This window comes from Dama dama, chromosome 19 (assembly GCF_033118175.1).
Source record: "Dama dama isolate Ldn47 chromosome 19, ASM3311817v1, whole genome shotgun sequence".
NCBI lineage: Eukaryota > Metazoa > Chordata > Mammalia > Artiodactyla > Cervidae > Dama > Dama dama.
Window position 1 is genome coordinate 65,827,183 of NC_083699.1, and position 20,835 is coordinate 65,848,017.

The 20,835-nt window shown below is 38.8% G+C and overlaps 1 protein-coding gene across 5 annotated transcripts in view; it reads left to right on the forward strand.

Annotated features, from left to right (window-relative positions):
• ANKRD28 (ankyrin repeat domain 28) overlaps positions 1-20,835 on the forward strand; it is a 195,071-nt gene that overhangs the window by 159,912 nt on the left and 14,324 nt on the right. For 4 of the 5 annotated variants that reach the window (XM_061167271.1, XM_061167269.1, XM_061167274.1 and 1 more), the window contains 8 exons: positions 87-227; positions 10,264-10,375; positions 11,305-11,331; positions 11,756-11,830; positions 14,536-14,737; positions 15,823-15,910; positions 16,151-16,268; positions 16,778-17,012. In XM_061167271.1, the coding sequence (XP_061023254.1) occupies positions 87-227; positions 10,264-10,375; positions 11,305-11,331; positions 11,756-11,830; positions 14,536-14,737; positions 15,823-15,910; positions 16,151-16,268; positions 16,778-17,012 (998 nt within the window). The remainder of the gene's footprint in view (positions 1-86; positions 228-10,263; positions 10,376-11,304; positions 11,332-11,755; positions 11,831-14,535; positions 14,738-15,822; positions 15,911-16,150; positions 16,269-16,777; positions 17,013-20,835) is intronic. The other variant, XM_061167270.1, reaches the window with a different exon arrangement.

Sequence of the window (20,835 nt, forward strand, 5' to 3'; positions counted from 1 at the left end):
TTTATAACCGGGTGGATCAACTGCGCTCATACTTCCTGGCCTGTGTCCCTGACTTTTTTTTTTTTTTAATTAATTTGGGCAAAAAGATCTCCACTGCATTATGCTGCTGCCAACTGCAACTACCAGTGCCTGTTCGCTCTCGTGGGCTCCGGAGCAAGTGTGAATGACCTTGATGAAAGAGGATGCACACCCCTGCACTATGCAGCGACGTCAGACACAGATGGCAAGTGAGTACCACGTGGTGAGAATGAAGGATTATTGTTTCTATAGACCAGCATCTTCCATACAGATGGCGACTTTTATAGCAAATTTGTATTTTCTTTTTGTACTGTTTATTATTTCTTTCCCTGAGTGTCTAGTGTGGAAAAGAAGTTGTTTTTATAGTTATTCTTAATCATAGTTATAACTGCCTGCTGCTACTCAGCAACCTGCCTTATGAACTAATGAGGTGGTAGAAGAAAGATAAAAGGTCCCTTTTTGTCCTCCCTTCCAAAAGCAAATCTTAGTATCTGTCACTTCCAAGCTTCTTCCACCTGACTTCTCAGAGGCAGCAGTGTTGAGTGTATCATAGGGAAAGGGAGAGGCAAGAGGTAGACGGACAGTGCCGTCAGAAGATAGGGCAGAGATTGGAATGCCAGTATCCTTCAGAGGTAGAGCGTTCATATTCCCAAGGGATCCCTGCAAGTTAGTGTTTAAATAGGGAGTAACTGAACTAGCAGAATTGGACACATAGTTGGTACTAAATATTAAGTAAATTATGTAGACAGTGAGTGAGTAAATGTTGCCCAAGGATGACTTAATAAAAATGAATGAGAGATTTATAAATTCTTTCATAATTAATATTCACCTGAAGTTGGTCAGATGTCAGTACCTTAATGTATATTGCCTTCATGGAAGAAAATGAGCTCTTTAGAGACAGAGAAGATATCTTCAGTATCTGTGGTATTCCCCATGAGTCTGAGTCAGTGAAGGGTAGAAAATAAAAATAATGGTTTTGAGGGAAAGGTTTTATAAAGTATACTTCAAGAAAGTTGCATTTAACAGAGATCTGTTTCCTTATAAAAAGCATAATTTAATGATATTATTCACAAATATTAATTTATTATAAATTCTGTGACTGTAATTGCAAATCCCTTTTGTTATGTTGGATTTGTGGTTATAATTCTAATCTTGAAAGCTCTAGTAAATATGCTATCAGCGAATTGTGTCTGCTGGTTTTGCATCTGCAGATTTGGGGAGCCGACTATATTCATTGTAGGTTTATGTTCGTTTTTTTATAAGGGACTTGAAGGTTCACACAAGCATTCTTGGGACCAATCCCCCTTGGATACTGAAGAATGACTGTATTTTCTCTTTGAAGAAATATATCATTTATATAGTTTCATGTATATCAGAATAGTTAAACATAGATAGTTTTCGAGAGAAGCTATAAATTATTTGAATTATGTTTTTGGATAGTATAGCTTTAAAGAAAATCTGTGATAAACATTTTGCAAATCAGAAAGTATTTTGGTACACTTAGGTAAGTAGATTATTCTCTATTTTATAAACTTTGTAATTTCAAGATTTGATTTATAGGTTTTCCTAAAATAGATTATAGCTAAAATGATTATATCATTCTAAATGATATAATCATTTAAAGGATAAAGGTAAAGGGTCAGTAGTCCTTTACCACTGTTCCCATCAACTGCTTATTGGATATTGCCCAGCATGATGCACATAAATTCCACTGAGGTCACATAGACACAGAGATTATCCCGTTGTCCTCCGGCCCTTAGACAGTTAAACCTGAATTCCTACACAAAACCATAAACATGACAATGCTCCATCTATACTGTTGGAGATTTGTGGTTTTATTTTAAGCCAGTCTACTTTTTCTTTAGAACTGTACTTAGTAGTGAAGTGAATTAAATTGTTAGTTTTCTTAACTAATATAAGCTGTTTTGAGCAGTAGGCTAGAGATATTTATTACCTAGACACTTAATTCTCAGTATCTCTACAAGCAGCCTGATGTACTAAAAAGAACATGAGCTTGATCCAAAAGACCCAGTTTAAGTGTTGAGGTCTTCATATTATCCTTTTTGAGCCTAAGCAAGTAATTGTTAGGCAAAAACTTACTTATCTATAAAATTAGAATGAAGCCTGAAAAAGTGAAAGTGTTAGTCACTGAATTGTGTCCAACTCTTTGCGACCCCATAGACTATAGACCTCCAGGCTCTTCTTTCCATGGAATTCTGCAGGCAAGAATACTGGCGTGGGTTGCCATTCCCTTCTCCGAGGGATCTTCCCAACCCAGGGATCAAATGCAGGTCTCCTGCATTGCAGTCAGATTCTTTACCGTCTGAGCTACCAGAGAAGCTAGACTCTTCAACATGTGTGACCTCAGTTTTCCCCACAATTCTAAGAAGTAGCCTTCATTCTCAGAATTGTGGGGAAAACTGAGGTCATGCGTGTTAAAGAATCTAGCACTGTTTTTGGAGCCTCTTTCTTACTTTTAAAGTATCAGAATCCCTGAGGTCTTGTCTGACACTATCATTTACTAACTCTGACTTGTTCCCTGGGGACCTCTGGTAGCTCTACGCCACAGTAACCACAGAGTACCAGAGGCATTCTCTCAGCACGTTTTGGAGACTTACATAGTAGAATTAAAGCGTTGGTTTATTTTTTTGGACTCCAAGGCTATAAATCCTAGGAATAGGTTAGGTAATAATAAGAGAATCTGGAATAATTCATTCTGCTGCCAAACCCAGAGTGAAATGTTTTCTAAAAGGAGAAACTAATTCCCCTTGGCTTCAAATACTGTTACTCAGTAATGTGTGTCTGCTGGCTTCCTTCTTTAACGGTTGGTTGGTGATGTCCTGTTACCCTCCCCAGGGAAGGCTGTATACACTGTGGGATTTCTGACACGCTGCCGTTGGCTCTCTGTTTTCACAGTGACAGATACTAACTTATTATAACTAACATATAACTAACATCCTCTCCGTGTGTCCCTCTGTCTTCAGTTTCCGTAGATATTGGGAAAACACATGACATCGTTTCCACTCACCCTACTTGTTGTCCCTGTCATCCTGATGCCTGCAGTCACTGTAGGCAGTCCTGACTCGGTAAACAAAAACATTAAATGTATGCAGTATTTATAAACAAAACTCTCTTTGCCATTTGAACAAAAATAGGGCTGGCTATGAGCACGAGGGTGAGGACCTGGGACTGGGGTTGCTTATTCTGATTACATATAAGGAAGAAATCCTCCTCACGCCTTTTCTTCTGTGATAGGCACCACTAACACAAGTATTTCCATAAATTTATGCAGATTGTTTCATGTCCCTCATACTGTCAGATGGTTATAGATACATGTGTTTATTAATACATAGATACATTTCACTAAGATACACTTTAGTGGAGATAGATTTTCAAAAAAATGAAATCATATTTTGACTTCTAATAGCATTGTGTATTTTTGTCTGTTTTGAGCCTTATATAAGTGGAATCATACATTCTTCTTGGAACTTTTGTAATCCTTAGGTTTATTTCTAAGTATTTCATATTTTTACTGCCAAAATAAATCTTACCTTTAAGTTCCCTTGTGCTATGAAATAGAGAAATACATATGACTATTGTATACAACTTTGCATTCAGCAGCCTTTTTAACTGTTTTGTTTATGCTTGTAGGACAGCATTAGGTTTGATACTGGTACTGTCATTGCTGTGAGACCTTGGTTAGGTTACTTAAACTCTCTGCATTTCATCTGTGAACTGGGAGTAACAGTCTGACCTAACACATGGCCACATGAGGTTCAGCTCACTGCAGTCTCTCAGTCGCGTCCACTTCTGTGACCCCGTGAACTGCAGCACGCCAGGCCTCCCTGTCCATCACCAGCTCCCGGAGTCTACTCAAACTCACGTTCATTGAGTCAGTGATGCCATCAAACCATCTCATCCTCTGTCGTCCCTTTCTCCTCTCGCCTTAATCTTTCCCAGCCTCGGGGTCTTTTCAAATGAGCCAGTTCTTCACATCAGGTGGCCAGCGTCAAAATCAGTCCTTCCAATGAATATTCAGGACTGATTTCCTTTAGGATGGACTGGTTTGATCTCCTTGCAGTCCAAGGGACTCTCAATAGTCTTGTCCAACACCACAGTTCAAAAGCGTCCATTCTTCGGTGCTCAGCTTTCTTTATGGTCCAACTCACATCCATACATGACTGCTGGAAAAACCGTAGCTTTGACTAGACAAGACCTTTGTTGGCAAAGTAATGTCTCTGCTTTTTAATATGCTGTCTAGGTTGGTCATAACTTTTCTTCCACGAAGCAAGCATCTTTTAATTTCGTGGTTGCAGTCACCATCTACAGTGATTTTGGAGCCCAAGAAAATAAAGTCTGTTAGCATTTCCACTGTTTTTCCATCTATTTGCCATGAAGTGATGGGACCAGATGCCATGATCTTAGTTTTCTGAATGTTGAGCTTTAAGCCAAGTTTTTCACTCTCCTCTTTCACTTTCATCAAGAGGCTCTTTAGTTCTTCTTCACTTTCTGCCATAAGGGTGGTGTCATTTGCAAATCTGAGGTTATTGATATTTCTTCCGGCAATCTTGATTACAGCTTGTGCTTCATCCAGCCCAGTGTTTCTCATGATGTACTCTGCATATAAGTTAAATAAGCAGGATGACGATATAGAGCCTTGACGGACTCTTTCCCCTGTTCAAAAACAACTGTTGTTCCATATCCAGTTCTAACTATTGCTTCCTGACCTGCATACAGATTTCTCAAGAGGGAGGTCAGCTGGTCTGATATTCCCATCTCTTGAAGAATTTTCCACAGTTTATTGTGATCCGCACAGTCAAAGGCTTTGGTGTACTCAGTAAAGAAGAAGTACATGTTTTTCTGAAACTCTGTTGCTTTTTCGGTGAGCCAATAGATGTTGGAAATTTGATCTCTGGTTCCTCTGCCTTTTCTAAATCCACCTTGACCATCTGGAAGTTTACGGTTCACATACTGTTGAAGCCTGGCTTGGAGAATCTTGAGCTAGAATTTTGCTAGAGTGTGACATGAGTGCAATTGTGTGGTAGTTCGAGCATTCTTTAGCATTGCCTTTCTTTGGGATTGGAATGAAACCTGACCTTTTCCAATCCTTTGACCGCTGCTGAGTTTTCCAAATTTGCTGGCATATTGAGTGTAGCACTTTCGCAGCATCATCTTTTAGGATTCAAATTAGTTCAACTGGAGTTCCATCACCTCCATGAGCATTGTTTGTAGTGATGCTTCCTAAGGCCTACTTGACTTCGCATTCCAAGATGTCTGGCTCTAGGTGAATGATCATACCATCATGATTATTTGGGTCATGAAGGATCTTTTTTGTGTAGTTCGTCTGTGTATTCTTGCCACCTCTTCTTAATATCTCCTGTTGCTGTTAGGTCCATACCGTTTCTGTCCTTTATTGTGCCATCTTTGCATAAAATGTTCCATTGGTATCTCTAATTTTCTTGAAGAGATCTCTAGTCTTTCCCATTCGGTTGTTTTCCTCTACTTCTTTGCATTGATCACTGAGGAAGGCTTCCTTATCTCTCTTTGCCATTCTTTGGAACTATGCATTGAAATGGGAATATCTATCCTTTTCTTCTTTACCTTTCACTTCTCTTCTTTTCACAGCTATTTGCAAGGCCTCCTCAGACAACCATTTTGCCTTTTTGCATTTCTTTTTCTTGGAGATGTTCTTGATCCCTGCCTCCCGTACAGTGTCACGATCCTCTGTCCATAGTTCTTCAGGCACTCTGTCTATCTGATCTGATCCCTGAATCTGTTTGTCACTCCACTGTATAGTCATAAGGGATTTGATTTAGGTCATACCTGAATGGTCTAGTGGTTTTCCCCGGTTTCTTCAATTTAAGTCTGAATTTGGCAATAAGGAGTTCATGATCTGAGCCATAGTCATCTCTTGGTCTTGTCTTTGCTGACTGTATAGAGTTTCTCCATCTTTGGCTACAAAAAGTATAATCATTATAGTTTCAGTGTTGACCATCTGGTGATGTCCATGTGTAGAGTCTTCTCTTGTGTTGTTGGAAGAGGGTGTTTGCTATGACCAGTGCGTTCTCTTGGCAGAACTCTTATTAGCCTTTGCCCTGCTTCATTCTGTACTCCAAGGCCAAATTTTCCTGTTACTCCAGGTGTTTCTTGACTTCCTACTTTTGCATTCCAGTCCCCTATAATGAAAAGGACATCTTTTTTGGGTATTAGTTCTAAAAGGTCTTATAGGTCTTCATAGAACCGTTCCACTTCAGCTTCTTCAGCATTACTGGTCGGGGCATAGACTTGGATTATTGTGATATTGAATGGTTTGCCTTGGAAACGAACAGAGATCATTCTGTCATTTCTGAGATTGCACCCAAGTACTGCATTTCGGACTCTTTTGTTAACTACGATGGCTACTCCATTTCTTCTAAGGGATTCTTGCCCATTGTAGTAGATATAATGGTCATCTGAGTTAAATTCATCCATTCCAGTCCATCTTAGTTCGCTGATTCCTAAAGTGTCGATGTTCACCTTTGCCATCTCTTGTTCGACCACTTGTCATTTGCTTTGATTCATGGACCTAACATTCCAGGTTCCTATGCAATATTGCTCTTTACAGCATTGGATTTTACTTCTATCACCAGTCACATCCACAACTGGCTGGTGGTCTTGCTTTGGCTCCATCCCTTCATTCTTTCTGGAGTTATTTCTCCACTGATCTCTTGTAGCATATTGAGGTAGAGTGTCATATGAGATAAGAGTATCAAAATTGCTTAAACAGTACCTGATATGTCATAATCGTCCTTTGAGGATGAGCCATAGTCTTTAAGCTGCATAGTATCTGTTTCACGTAAGAATTGACTGCTGTGTGCACCCCATGGTCAGGGAGCGTTCTGAGGCCTCTGGTGACAGTGCCACATTCCCTGCCCTCGGGTGAGTGCTCCTTTCCCACGGCTCTGACCAGCCAGGGAGCACGCGGGGTGCATTCAGTCTGAACTTGTGCCAGAAAAAGTGGTGGGAGTTCATGGTGGTGGAGGAAGAATAGGAGAACTTTAAATAGTTTGAACATCTCCCCTGTTTAAATTACATGCTTAATTGGGATGAAGATATTTAGTTTGTCTAACAGATGAAGAAAACAAAGTATTCAACAGTGAATATGCTTTTATTACTTAGATACTTGGTATTACTTAGATACTTGGATTACTTAGCCATAAATATTCCTCCAGATTTTGCATATATAGTTAATTTTAGGAGAAGGAGGGTTTCATAGAAAATTTTTCTTTCTTAATTTTCTGAGTTTTATAAAATGAGCATGTGTTAACTTACAGTGAGAAAGAAAGTGAGGATCAACTCTTTGCCTTCTCATTTGCAAGTCAAAAGTGAGGTCTAGATTTTCAAGATTAAGAAGTTTTGTGGTTCAGTATTTTATAAATACCCGGGTTAAAGTGTCACTAACTCATTAACCCATGTGCTGAAGCATTTCTAGCAAGGAAAGAACACTTGAAGAAAAGATACAAGGTCTAGTCCTTGCTTTTCCATATTGTAACCAAAAGATTGGGAGCAAGTGATTTAATTTTCCTGAATGTCAGTAATTTTTTCATTTGTTAAAGATAATGCTGGAATTGAGCTGCAGGAGTTGCTTGTATATTTTTGAGATTAATCCTCTGTCTGTTGCTTCGTTCGCTATTATTTTCTCCCAATCTGAGGGCTGTCTTTTCACCTTGCTTATAGTTTCCTTTGTTGTGCAAAAGCTTTTAAGTTTAATTAGATCCCATTTGTTTATTTTTGCTTTTATTTCCAATATTCTGGGAGGTGAGTCATAGAGGATCCTGCTGTGATTTATGTTGGAGAGTGTTTTGGCTATGTTCTCCTCTAGGAGTTTTATAGTTTCTGGTCTTACATTTAGATCTTTAATCCATTTTGAGTTTATTTTTGTGTATGGTGTTAGAAAGTGTTCTAGTTTCATTCTTTTACAAGTGCTTGACCAGTTTTCCCAGCACCACTTGTTAAAAATAAATGACCCAATCAAAAAATGGGCCAAAGAACTAAACAGACATTTCTCCAAAGAAGACATACAGATGGCTAACAAACACATGAAAAGATGCTCAATATCACTCATCATCAGAGAAATGCAAATCAAAACCACAGTGAGGTACCATTACACGCCAGTCAGGATGGCTGCTATCCAAAAGTCTACAAGCAATAAACGCTGGAGAGGGTGTGGAGAAAAGGAAACCCTCTTACACTGTTGGTGGGAATGCAAACTAGTACAGCCGCTATGGAGAACAGTGTGGAGATTTCTTAAAAAACTGGAAATAGAACTGCCATATGACCCAGCAGTCCCACTGCTGGGTATACACACTGAGGAAACCAGATCTGAAAGAGACACGTGCACCCCAATGTTAATCACAGCACTGTTTATATTAGCCAGGACATGGAAGCAACCTAGATGCCCATCAGCAGACGAATGGAGGCTGTGGTACGCCATGGAATATTACTCAGCCATTAAAAAGAATTCATTTGAATCAGTTTTAATGAGATGGATGAAACTGGAGCCCATTATACAGAGTGAAGTAAGCCAGAAAGATAAAGACCAATACAGTATACTAACACATATATATGGAATTTAGAAAGATGGTAATGATAACCCTATATTCAAAACAGAAAAAGAGACACAGATGTACAGAACAGACTTTTGGACCCTGTGGGAGAAGGCAAGGGTGGGATGTTTCGAGAGAACAGCATCGAAACATGTATATTATCTAGGGTGAAACAGATCACCAGCTCAGGTTGGATGCATGAGACAAGTGCTCGGGCCTGGTGCACTGGGAAGACACAGAGGGATTGGGTAGAGAGGGAGGTGGGCAGGGGAATCGGGATGGGGAATACATGTAAATCCATGGCTGATTCATGTCAATGCATGACAAAACCCACTACAATATTGTAAAGTAATTAGCCTCCAACTAATAAAAATAAATGAAAATAAATAAATAAAAATTAAAAAAATAAAGATAATGCTTACAAACTAGTTATGAAAATTCATACTGCTTAGCAAAATTTGAAAGTCATGACAATAGAAGTAATTTTATAGTTGTAAATCAAGTTTTAGTCTTTGTTTTGCTGTAGGAGACAAATCATCTAATAATGTGAAGGTAAACTATTTAACACTGTGATTGATAGGAACTTCTGCATGTATTATGGTTGAATTATTTCAGACCATTTAATGCTGCATACTTGCAACTAGTCACGGTAAGTAGTGCTTTGAGACTTGCCCTCCTACTTGACAAAGTAAGCATGAACTAACCTACTTGTTTTGCTTTCCTTAAGTAAATCTTTTTTTTCCCCCCTTACTCATGTATCAGCAAGTTATCTTAAAATAGTTTGTTCCACTGATAGAATCTGTCTTGTATTCAAGTCTTGGTAAGGAGAACTATTTCTGTTTTGTCATTCACATCTAGAAAACTTGATTAAAGATGGAAAGATATGCCCTTGAGTGAAATGTTTGTGCTTTTAAAACAGACTTAATAAAAAACATGAATGGTGTTTAGATTATTTAGTTGAATTTGTACCTCCATCTGTAAGATGAATAAACAGAAGCCATTTTACCATAAAGGTGAATAAACTATTTGTCCAAGGTGGATGGTATCAAACTAACTCTAGAGATAAATCTTTTAATTTCTAACAGTACTCTTTTATTGGCTGTAGTAACAATAACATTTATCACAATTATAACAAATTGTGAATCATAAAGTCCTTTTAAAACTGCTTCCTTCATCGTTTAATAGCACAGGAATAAAGTGTATTTCCTGTGGAAAGGTCTTTCTTGTTACCTGTATACCAGTTGTGCGTTGTCCACACACTGCTCAGATCTCTAAAGAGATCTGTGAATTCCGATCTTGGTTTTGGGAGATATTTTTACATCCTTTCTTGAGCTTCCTAATGAGATATCATACTTACTGTGTGGTCCAGATAGATTAGATGCTCCCCACCACTAGGAGTCTAATCCTATCAAACACGGAGCAGGCTGACTGGCGCCTTAGATGGACAAGCTGTGGATAAAGGAGATTCTCTTATGAACGTTTAATTTGTAGTTTTGTGACACTTACAGTCAGTGTCATTTAAATGATAAATTTATGTAGTGTAGATGTGTTTATGATTTTTACATTATTCTAGTGTAAGAAAAATTGCCAGTTTTGAGTTTGTCTTTGTCGTTGGTTAAAATGCAGGATTTAGAATTTTGAATATATCTTACTGTAATAGGTGCCTGGAATACTTACTAAGAAATGATGCAAATCCAGGGATCCGGGACAAGCAAGGATACAATGCCGTTCATTATTCAGCTGCATATGGTCACCGTCTGTGTCTTCAGCTGGTAAGAATCCTGAGTTCTTGTGGAAGGACCAGTGTGAGTTTATGTTCTAATAATGCAGTGACAATGAGAATAAATGAATCAAGAAATAAGTACCTTGTAATATCTTTAGAATCCGTGTCCATCTTAAATTCACACTTGCCTCATTAAGCTTTCTTTCGTTCCCTTTTCCCTTTCACGGCAAAAGGGCACAGAAAGAAATCAGATCTCTGGAGAGGTCTCCTTGTGTCCTTCCCGTAGAAACCCCCATGCCCACCTAGCGTTCACTGCCCCTGCCTCTTGAAAGGTTTTCTGGAAGGCATTAAAAAACTGTAACTTTGTCACATGTGAGAAATACATGTCCCTGTGAGAAGATTCCCCTGTATATTTAGGGATTCTGAAAGGCCCAGTCTACTAGCAGTCTGTCCTGAAAGGGGAGACTCATCTGCTGCAGTGGAGCTTTTTATTTCAAATGTGGTCTCATTCCTGAGTGTATACACCATTCACCCAACTCAGCCAAACCAAAAGGCAAGTTAAATGATTCTCAAGTGTGTGATACATGCCTCATGTCACAGGTTTCTTCATTTAAGTTTATTTATAAATTAACATTGCTTGCTTTAAAGTGGGAGTAAAATTCAAGGAGGGTGGGTATAAAAAAGAAAAAGGAGGTTGTCATACTTAATATAGCATTTAGAACCCTGCTTCAGAAATACTATTTTCTTAGGTTACTATAGTATTTCTAGACTAAAATCTGAGACCCATGTATATACATTTGTGGTCTGCTGTACAGTTGTTTACTTAAAAGACTATAAATTTTTGGAGGCAAAGAAAGCACAAGTTCAGAAGAGAATTTAACAAAGCCATGGGTAAATAGAGACAAGTAGTTTGCATTATCTCTTTACTACATAGACTGCTTCTTCAACTCAATGTTTTTATTTTAAACTTTATTTCAGATTGCAAGTGAAACTCCTTTAGATGTTGTAAGTATTAATCGGTTTTCCCGTTACTATTCAGAGTATTTAAGTATTTGCTTTCAGTCGAACTGGAGCCTGTCTGACACATTCCTGGGAACAAAGATGGTGACAGAAATCATGTTTATGAGGGAGGAAGAGGGAGGAGGTTCTTACTTGGTGGCAATTAAATAGCATTTCTTTCCAAGTCAAGAGTTTATAGCCATTCCCTCAAAACTCTTAGAGTGTGTTCCAGATTTTCAGGATAATCCATTCTGTAAGGTTTCTGAGTTTAGTTTTCATAATATAATGTTCTGGGATTTTTAAATTCATGTTCAAGTATCCACTTATACTCTAAAAATGGATTTGAACTAGGGGGAGGGGGACCAGGAATACCTGCTGTGGTATGTCTTAAAGTGCCATTTCTGACATTTAAAATTCTTTTCCTTCTCAGTTAATGGAAACATCGGGAACAGACATGCTGAATGATTCAGACAATAGAGCAACAATAAGCCCTTTACACTTGGCTGTAAGTACTGCCTTCACAGCCAACTTGATGGCTGGTTTACTGAAAATATCTCATCCCTGTTTGTGTTGACTCAAACTAGGACCGAGAACTTTGGGTCCTGATAATGATGATCATAGAATTAAAGCTGTAAGAACTTGCTTAACAGAGAATTCTTGAATGTGCTTTTGTTTGTTTGTCTTTAAAAAGAAAGGGGGGGGGGATGGGTTTAATTTCCCCCAGACCTGCTCTAAGGAGATAATATGCCTGAGATGTGAACTTTAAAATGACCCACTCTAGTGGAATGGCTTCTGCATTCTTAAGCAGATCATACAAGAACAATAATTTCTGTGGCATTTCTACAACAGTTTGCTTACTTTGTGATTTTGGGGGTGGTAAGTGTGTCTTCACTGATCCTTTGGTTGCTCATGCAATAGGATTTAATTTCATGATTTTCTAGCTTCACTAATGTCCATCACTAAGAGGAGAAGGTTAGGAGAGAGTGTGACAGTTAAGTCATATACAGGAATGAATTACCTTACGGATTTCAAGCAGGGCTCAATCTCACTCCTTCTGTGCTAAAAGAAGAATTATCTTTGAAACATAGCATGTTGTGGGATGTGGGGGGACTTTGAGAGTCAGGAGAATTGGGTATGGTCACTGTTGTGAGACCTTTGGTTTCAAGTGCAGTAAAATGTTTTAAGGGTCTATACTTAATGTGTGTCACTAAAAGTTCAGTGACCTGTTTGTTTCTTCTCACAAATACTATTATTTCTTGTCTTAATATTTTTCTGGCATATATTCTGACACTGACACATGTACACTGAATTTTCTGCCTTATCTCTCTGCCCCTTTCTCCCCAGCAGTACTTCTTACCATGGTCTAAATAACTAAGAAGACGTGCTGAAGCTCCTTGCTTCCTTGCCCTTTGGGTCTTTGGAAATACTATGTACTCTTCCAGACCTGCATAGTAAATAAGTCATCTGGAAGTGCAAAGCCAGCATGGAGAAAATAGCCATTTTACTATGGGTGGCAAGAAATGATGTCTGAGAGGGTGTAGACAGTTCTTCCTGCATCGTTATCGTCACTCTTACAATAATAGCACCTCATCTCTTAAACACTTACTAGGTGCCAGACTAAGCACTTTGTCAACTTTTTTAATACATTATCTGAAAAGTTTAGTTCTTTTAACTAGTTCTTTTACTCCATGGCTATTGTGAATAGTGCTATTATGAACAGGAGTGTGCCAAATAGTATTTTTAAGCTGAAATGGAAACAGTTTTGTGATTTTTATAATCAGGTTCAGTGAAATGTGGTTATACCACCACTTTGGCGTTTTCTATCTGTCCCAAGATGGTTTTCAGAAATTACCTAAGTGATTTTTTTTTAACTTCCAAACTCCCAATCCGGGACAACTTGCTGCAGTGAAAACACACTGACCTGAGGCCTAAGGAAACCGGCCTTGGTCCTGCCTTCGCACATGCTAGACAGCCCAGTCCCTTGTCCTAACCCAGTCAGAGACATCATGAGGACAAGAGCCCTGTGCACATCATCCTGGCTTCTAGTTGCCCTTCTTTTAGTGGCATAATTTTATTGAACTGGTACTGAAGAACAAGCCTAGAGGTTTGTTCAACTCTCTTCAGACAGAGAGTTGAGCTCAGTGATCTCAAGAGATCAGTAAGGCCCAGAGCAGCTTTATCTCCTGCTGGTCCTTTCTGACATTTCCCACAAGAAGTAGCTTAACAGCCCTTTGATACAGTGTGGGGCCCTCTTTCTAGCTAAATACCTCTTTTTAGAAGCAAGTGATATTTAGCACAAGCATGGTAGGATTTTATATTTTTCAGTTCTAAATGAAAAGTTCACATGGGATCATTTACAGTTTTGCCTGTATATGCTAAGCTGCAGGTCTGAACAGTATCAGAAAATCACTCATTCCTTATCTAAAAGGGGTGACGTGAGTGAACAGAGAAGACATTGCTTCCCCACCAAGAACTGTGTCTTTGTTGCCTTTACGTCCTGCTCAGCGTCCAGTCCAATAAGCGTAATAGATGTTCACTTGACATGTTGGTTTTGAAATGAGTTCTTTGGAAAGCCCCTTTATCAGATTGTGTAAAGAGGGGGTTTCAGACAAATCGTGAAATCTCCTTGCTCTGCTGTACACGAGGACAGTGCCTAGCGCATGGCAGTTATTCCAGCAGGGCACAGTTTAAATATTTTTGAAAAGAAATTTTTTTTGAGATACAGCACATTGTAGGATAGGGTGGTCATTTTACTTTGAGAAACCAGAGGACACAAGAACCAGCTGAACTTCAGCTGCTACTGTCTCTTGTGATCGAAGCGCAGTAACATTCTGTCGGTGAAGCGGGACGCTGAACTCTGATGAAGAACCTGGGCTTTGGAATCACAGATTCAGAGTGAAATCTTCCTTAGAACCCGCGTCACACATTACAGAGTGTCTGCCATAAACCAGACATTATATACCTGTGAAAAGATTGCCTGTCATTTGAACTTGTATTATTTGTGGAATACTCATCCCTAACACTGCAGCCTACTAATTGATTATTAGAAAAGTTATAGTTAACTTTCTGAGTTACCAGTACAGAAGTTTTGGATCATCTTAAATACAATGACGTGAAGACAAGTTTGCTTACTCCTTTATGTTCTAGGGTTTCTAAGAAGTCAGTCTAAACATATGTATTATTTTAATTTCTATTTTTGTTTGTTCCTAGGCCTATCATGGTCACCATCAAGCCCTGGAAGTGTTAGTACAGTCTTTGTTAGATCTTGACGTGAGAAATAGTAGTGGAAGAACACCCTTGGACCTTGCAGCATTTAAGGGCCATGTAGAATGTGTGGATGTTCTCATTAATCAGGGAGCCTCAATCTTAGTCAAAGATTATATTTTGAAGAGAACACCTATACATGCAGCAGGTATGCCAAAGACTATGAATGATTTTATTTACCACTTTCCATCTAATACTCTCTTCTTTTTCACTTTCTTGTATATTATACTCCTGGTAATTGTTTTAAAGACTTTGATTGTAAAAATTCTAATGATTCTACTCTCAGGGAAAAGACAACAGCAAGATTATAATCACTTTTTAAAAAATATTATCTACTTTAGAAATTGGATTTATATAATAGTCTAACTTTGAAGTACTTTATCAGAAACACCAAAAAGTACAATATGTTTTTACTTCATTTTGATGGAAATTATCTTGGATTGGTACGTGCTTTCATTTAACATCTGGTAAATATTTTACTTACTGTACCAGGGTACTACATTAAACATTTAATCAGACAGGAGTTACAAAGTGTCTGTGTGAGACCTACTTCATGGGGTGTTCTGTGATGTTGTGGACTTGTGAAAATGGAAAGCCACATAACCCTGCCACTGTGATGACTCGGTACTCTGTGTATCACTACAGATAAGGAGTCACCACTCTCTACAGGAATTACTACAAGCAGTGTTCATTTTAAATAACGAATTCAAGACTGATATAGGTGAAGAAGTCCCAGTCAGGTATTTTTCTCATCCCCAGTATGCTATACAAACACTCATCAGTAGCCCGCTGCTATGTACTGAGTGTCAGTGAATCAGTTTAAGAAAAAAAAAAAAAAAGATGGGACTAAACAGAATTTCCTTGAAGCATCCACAAGGATCACATCTAAAATCAGGAAAGGAGGATAACTTTCACTATCAGGGATAAAAATATTTCCCAGATGCCCTTCAGACCTCTGAACGTCTCAGTGGCAGAGCTTGAAACCAGCCATTGGGAAAGGAGAATGTGACTGACCTGTCTAATCGCGGTGTGACCGCGTGGCTGGAGGCAGGCTGCCCTTCCAAAGTGCACTGCCACCCCCAGAGAGGGGAATCCCATGAGCAGTTTCTTTCTTGTTAAATTCGATGAATATTCTGAAATTATATCAAGAAAATGTGGTTTACGATGAACATTTTCTGTTTCATCATTTTATATGTATATATAATTGCTGAAATTTTTAAATATCCCTTACAGCAACAAATGGTCATTCGGAATGCTTACGGCTACTAATAGGAAATGCCGAACCACAGAATGCAGTAGATATTCAAGATGGAAATGGACAGTAAGTTTTCCCTGTTCTTTAATTAGTTTTGGGATCTAAGACAGATCTTCAGTCTTCATACTTTTGCCCCTGTTTTGGTAAGTCTGGCATAGTGTGTAACTGAGTGACGTCCAGTGCAGCTTTTTAAGTGTGCTTTAAAGCTGAGTCACAGAAAGAAGGGCTTGTTGCGAAAGCCACCAGCCCAGCGTGCTTTCCGGGTGAGGTCTCGGTGGTGACGGGGCTGCTCCTGTTGTTGCCCAGGACTCCTCTGATGCTGTCTGTGCTCAACGGGCACACGGACTGTGTGTACTCACTGCTCAACAAAGGCGCAAGCGTCGACGCCAGAGACCGATGGGGAAGGACGGCCCTGCACAGAGGGGTGAGCAGAAGCCTTCTTTTCTGAAGGTTTTTATGACTTCGTTCTACCTAAAACTGAACGAGGCTGTGTTTATATTTTTCTTCATGAAGTTTTTACCAAATCATCTTTACTGTTTCTTTCACTGTCTCAGTTTCTGAACTCTGATTTTAAGCAACCACAAAGCACAACTTAATCCGGAGAAAGATAATATTGAAACAAAATTTTAAAACCCTAAAATCTTGAATAGTCTTATACATTTTTTCTTTTCTTTCTTACACATTTTTGTCTTAACTTTTTCACCTTTGAAATATTTTCATTCAATTGAAAGGCCCTTTTTCCTAGTTTTCATATTACTCTTGTTTGAAAAAATTACTGCTTTAACTAAATTCTCAAGCCACTTTCAATAAAAATACTCAAAATATGATAAATGCCTTGACTGGTGGGAGGACATGGGGAATACAGACTTTAAAATTCCTAATTAGCTATCATTGGTATGTAGTGCCCAACACAGCGTGTTCAGTGACATGCAGGAATTTTCTTTTCAGGCAGTCACAGGCCATGAAGAGTGTGTGGATGCATTACTTCAACATGGTGCTAACTGCTTATTTCGAGATAGCAGGGGCCGGACACCAATACACTTGTCAGCTGCCTGTGGACACATCGGTGTTCTTGGAGCCCTTCTGCAGTCAGCAGCATCTATGGATGCAAATCCAGCCATGGTGGACAATCACGGATACACAGCACTTCACTGGGCCTGCTACAACGGTTAAGTACAGAGACCCAGACCCGCATCCCCTGCCTGCTGTGTGTATGCCACAGAGAGACAGGCGACTGTAACACGTTCTGACTTCCCTGAGAGTGTATCATATTCTAGACTGAAATGTGTTTCCTGAGCACTCTGCAAGTTAAGATCCTTATATCAACAGTAACATGTATGTTCAACATTTTAAGAGAGTGAAGTGCTAGTAGAATAGATCATAGAAGTAGGAACTAGAAACTTTTGGACACTTTCACAGTTAAGTGAACTTGGCTGCATGGTTGTAACAGACTTACTTTTAGCTTCCGGGAGAGTAATTGTCACCATTAGTCCTTTTACAGGTAATCTCACCAAAGGTCAGAGAGAGAAATATAAAGCTATTTTTAAAGGATAGAAAAACAGGGTTTGGCTTTTGAAATGTCACTAAAATAATTTAAGTAACAGCACGTTGAGAGATTTGCTCATCTTTGGTAACAGTTGACTATATTATGTATAGTGTAAAACATCAATTCTGTCCAAGTGTGTACTTAGGGTATTATCAAAGATATAAGGGATTTTTTATTTGTTGTTTCAAATTTCAATGTAGCATTCAGGTTATTGTTAGTCGTAAGAACATATCTACAAAACTAGCTGACAATTCTAACAACTTTCCCTCAAAATGTACAGAAAATAGAAATTACCTCTTTGTATAAGATCCACTTGCGTAAAAAAAATTAGTGGCTGTTCTAAACCTCAGCTAACTGCCTTGCCGCAGAGGAGGCTTCTGTTTTTTTGTAATACACTGTTTCATGTGATTCTTTTATTGGGAACCATTTTGAGAAATAATTGTTGAGTTGTAGTAAAAGAAGAGAAATATGAATCTTGCAAAGTTATATTAATAATGGAATCAAAAATTTTCATGAGCATTTTCTAGATACACTGTTTTAATTTTCATATTAGTCCTTGTATCAGAATTGAGAGCTCTGTTCTTTTGTTCTGAGAAAGCATTGCTCTCTTCTTGAGGATTGACCACGTTTGGTCATTTTGCAACTCTGAATATTGATTGTTGTTGTTTAGCCGCTCAGTCGTGTCTGACTCTGCAACCGCATGGATGGCAGCACATCAGGCTTCCCTGTCCATCACCATCTCCCAGAGCTGGCTCTGGGTACTGAATCCATTGATTCAGTGATGCCATCCTACCATCTTGTCCTCTGTCATCCCTTTCTCCTCCTGCCTTCAATCTTTCCCAGCATCAGGGTCTTTTCCAGTAAGTCAGCTCTTCGCATCAGGTGGCCAAAGTATTTGAGCTTCAACTTCAGCATCAGTCCTTCCAATGAATATTCAGGATTGATTTCTTTAAGGATTAACTGGTTTGATCTCTTTGCAGCCCAAGGGACTCTCAAGAGTCTTCTCCAACACCACAGTTCAAAAGCATCAGTTCTTTGGCGCTCAGCCGCCTTTATGGTCCAACTCTCACATCCATACATGACTACTGGAAAAACCATAGCTCTGACTAGACAGACCTTTGTCGGCAGCGTAATGTCTCTGCTTTTAAATACGCTATCTAGGTTTGTCATAGCTTTTCTTCCACAGAGCAAGCATCTTTTAATTTCATGGCTGCAGTCACCATCAGCAGTAATTTTGGAGCCCCCCAAAATAAAGTCTGTCACTGTTTCCATTGTTTCCCCATCTATTTGCCATGAAGCGATGGTAGCAGATACCATGATCTTCCTTTTTTGAACACTGAGTTTTAAGCCAACTTTTTCAGTCTCCTCTTTTACCTTCATCAAGAGGCTCTTTAGTTCCTCTTTGCTTTCTGTGATAAGGGTGGTATTATTTGCATATCTGAGGTTATTGATATTTCTCTTGGCAATCTTGATTCCAGCTTAAGCTTCATCCCAGCAATTCACGTGATATATTCTGCACAGAAGTTAAATAAGCAGAGTGACAATATATACAGCCTTGACGGACTCCTTTTCCCAATTTTGAACCAGGCCTTTGTTCCATGTCTGGTTCTAACTGTTGCTTCTTGACCTGCATACAGGTTTCTCAGGAGGGAGGTAAGGTGGTCCGGTATTCCCGTCTCTTTAAGAATTTTCCACAGTTTGTTGTAATACACACAGTCAAAGGCTTGAAGCATAGTCAGTGAAGCAGAAGTAGATGTTTTTCTGGAATTATCTTGCTTTTTCTGTGATCCAGCAGATGTTGGCAATAAGATCTCTAGTTCCTCTGCCTTTTCTAAATCTATCTTGAACATCTGGGATTTCTCGGTTCAAGTACTGTTGAAGCCTTACTTAGAGAATTTTGAGCATTATTTTGCTAGTGTGTGAGAGGAGTGCAATTGTGCGGTAGTTTGAGCATTCTTTGGCCTTGCCTTTCTCTGGGATTGGAATGAAAACTGACCTTTTCCAGTCCTATGGCCACTGCTGAGTTTTCCAAATTTGCTGGCATATTGAGTGCAGCACTTTGGCAGCATCATCTTTAGGATTTGAAATAGCTCAGCTGGAATTCCAACACCTCCACTAATGTTTGTAGTGATGCTTCCTAAGGCCCACGACTTCGCATTCCAGGATGTCTGGCTCTAGGTGAGTGATCACACCATCACTATATTGATGGCACCATGGAAAATTTGAATAGTTAAACATATTGCTAATTCAAAAGCTTAGTCAGTTTCATTTTTTTTTACTATCCCAGATCTTTAGCCAGAGCAGGTTTGAAACTATAAAAACCTTTGGATTTCAACTCTTCCTTTGCATTACAATGTAATTTGACATCTTATAAGTACAGGGAAAATCAAATAGTAGTAAGACGTCTAGAGATGTGAAATTTATTTAAGAAATCAGTGAGATAAAACTATTTTGAAGCAGACTTTTATTGCTTTTTTTTTTTTTTAAATCAGTGAGAATTAGCTCTTAGAAACATCATACAGTAAGGTATTTTTCCTCAGGTAGAGCATTTAGTTGTGAAAATACTGCTATAACTGTCCTTTGGAGAGTTGGTGTTTATTATTATAACATTCCTACCAGGTCCTTCTGGAGAACATGGTTTTCTTTAAGTGAGTTCCCTACTCTATCACTGCTGAATTTAGACTCTCTGAGCACATTGTGTGCAAGACACAAAATTTTGCCCAAACTACATGCCGGGTTCCCATTTAAAGATCATAACAGATGTGTCTAATTTCCAGGCTCTAGTAGAATTGGTAATGATTCTGAATTGAGCTGGAAGGAATTAGATGTATGTTTCCTCTATGTACAGAGAATGTAAAGGCATTGTAAAATTAATACCATATTTACAGCCAAAAGGCTATTTTATAATTTTGGGCTTCTGAGAGTAGAATATGTAAATAGTTTTACTTTGACTAGTAATTGTACAGCTGAAAAGAAAATTGGAAGCACTCCAGCAGAACAGAAAACAGCCTCTTAAAATGGAATAATGGCGACACTTTAGAAGAGAACTGGTTATACATACATACTCAGCTTTAACGTTCAGATTTTTGGTTTGTGGAGTCATTCAGTCACAGAACTAAAAATATTTACATGATCTCATGTGTTCCTTTTAAGAATGTATCAAATTTTTTTGATGCTTGTAAGCATCTTCAAAATATCCCTCTAAAACATGAAGAGACCAGTTTCCTCCTTCTTCTATAAACCAGGACACAAAGTGAAGTTTTTCAGCTTAAGATGACGCAGCAATGCCTGCAGGCCGCAGGACTCCCTTTTCGCTGTCTACAGTCTGCTTAGGCAATGACTCTCATCTTCCCATTCAGGGCTTGTGGCTTCTAGCTATTCATACTTACTGTGTGGTAAATTAGGACTGAGAAATTTAAGGATATTCATTTTAAAATAGTAATAA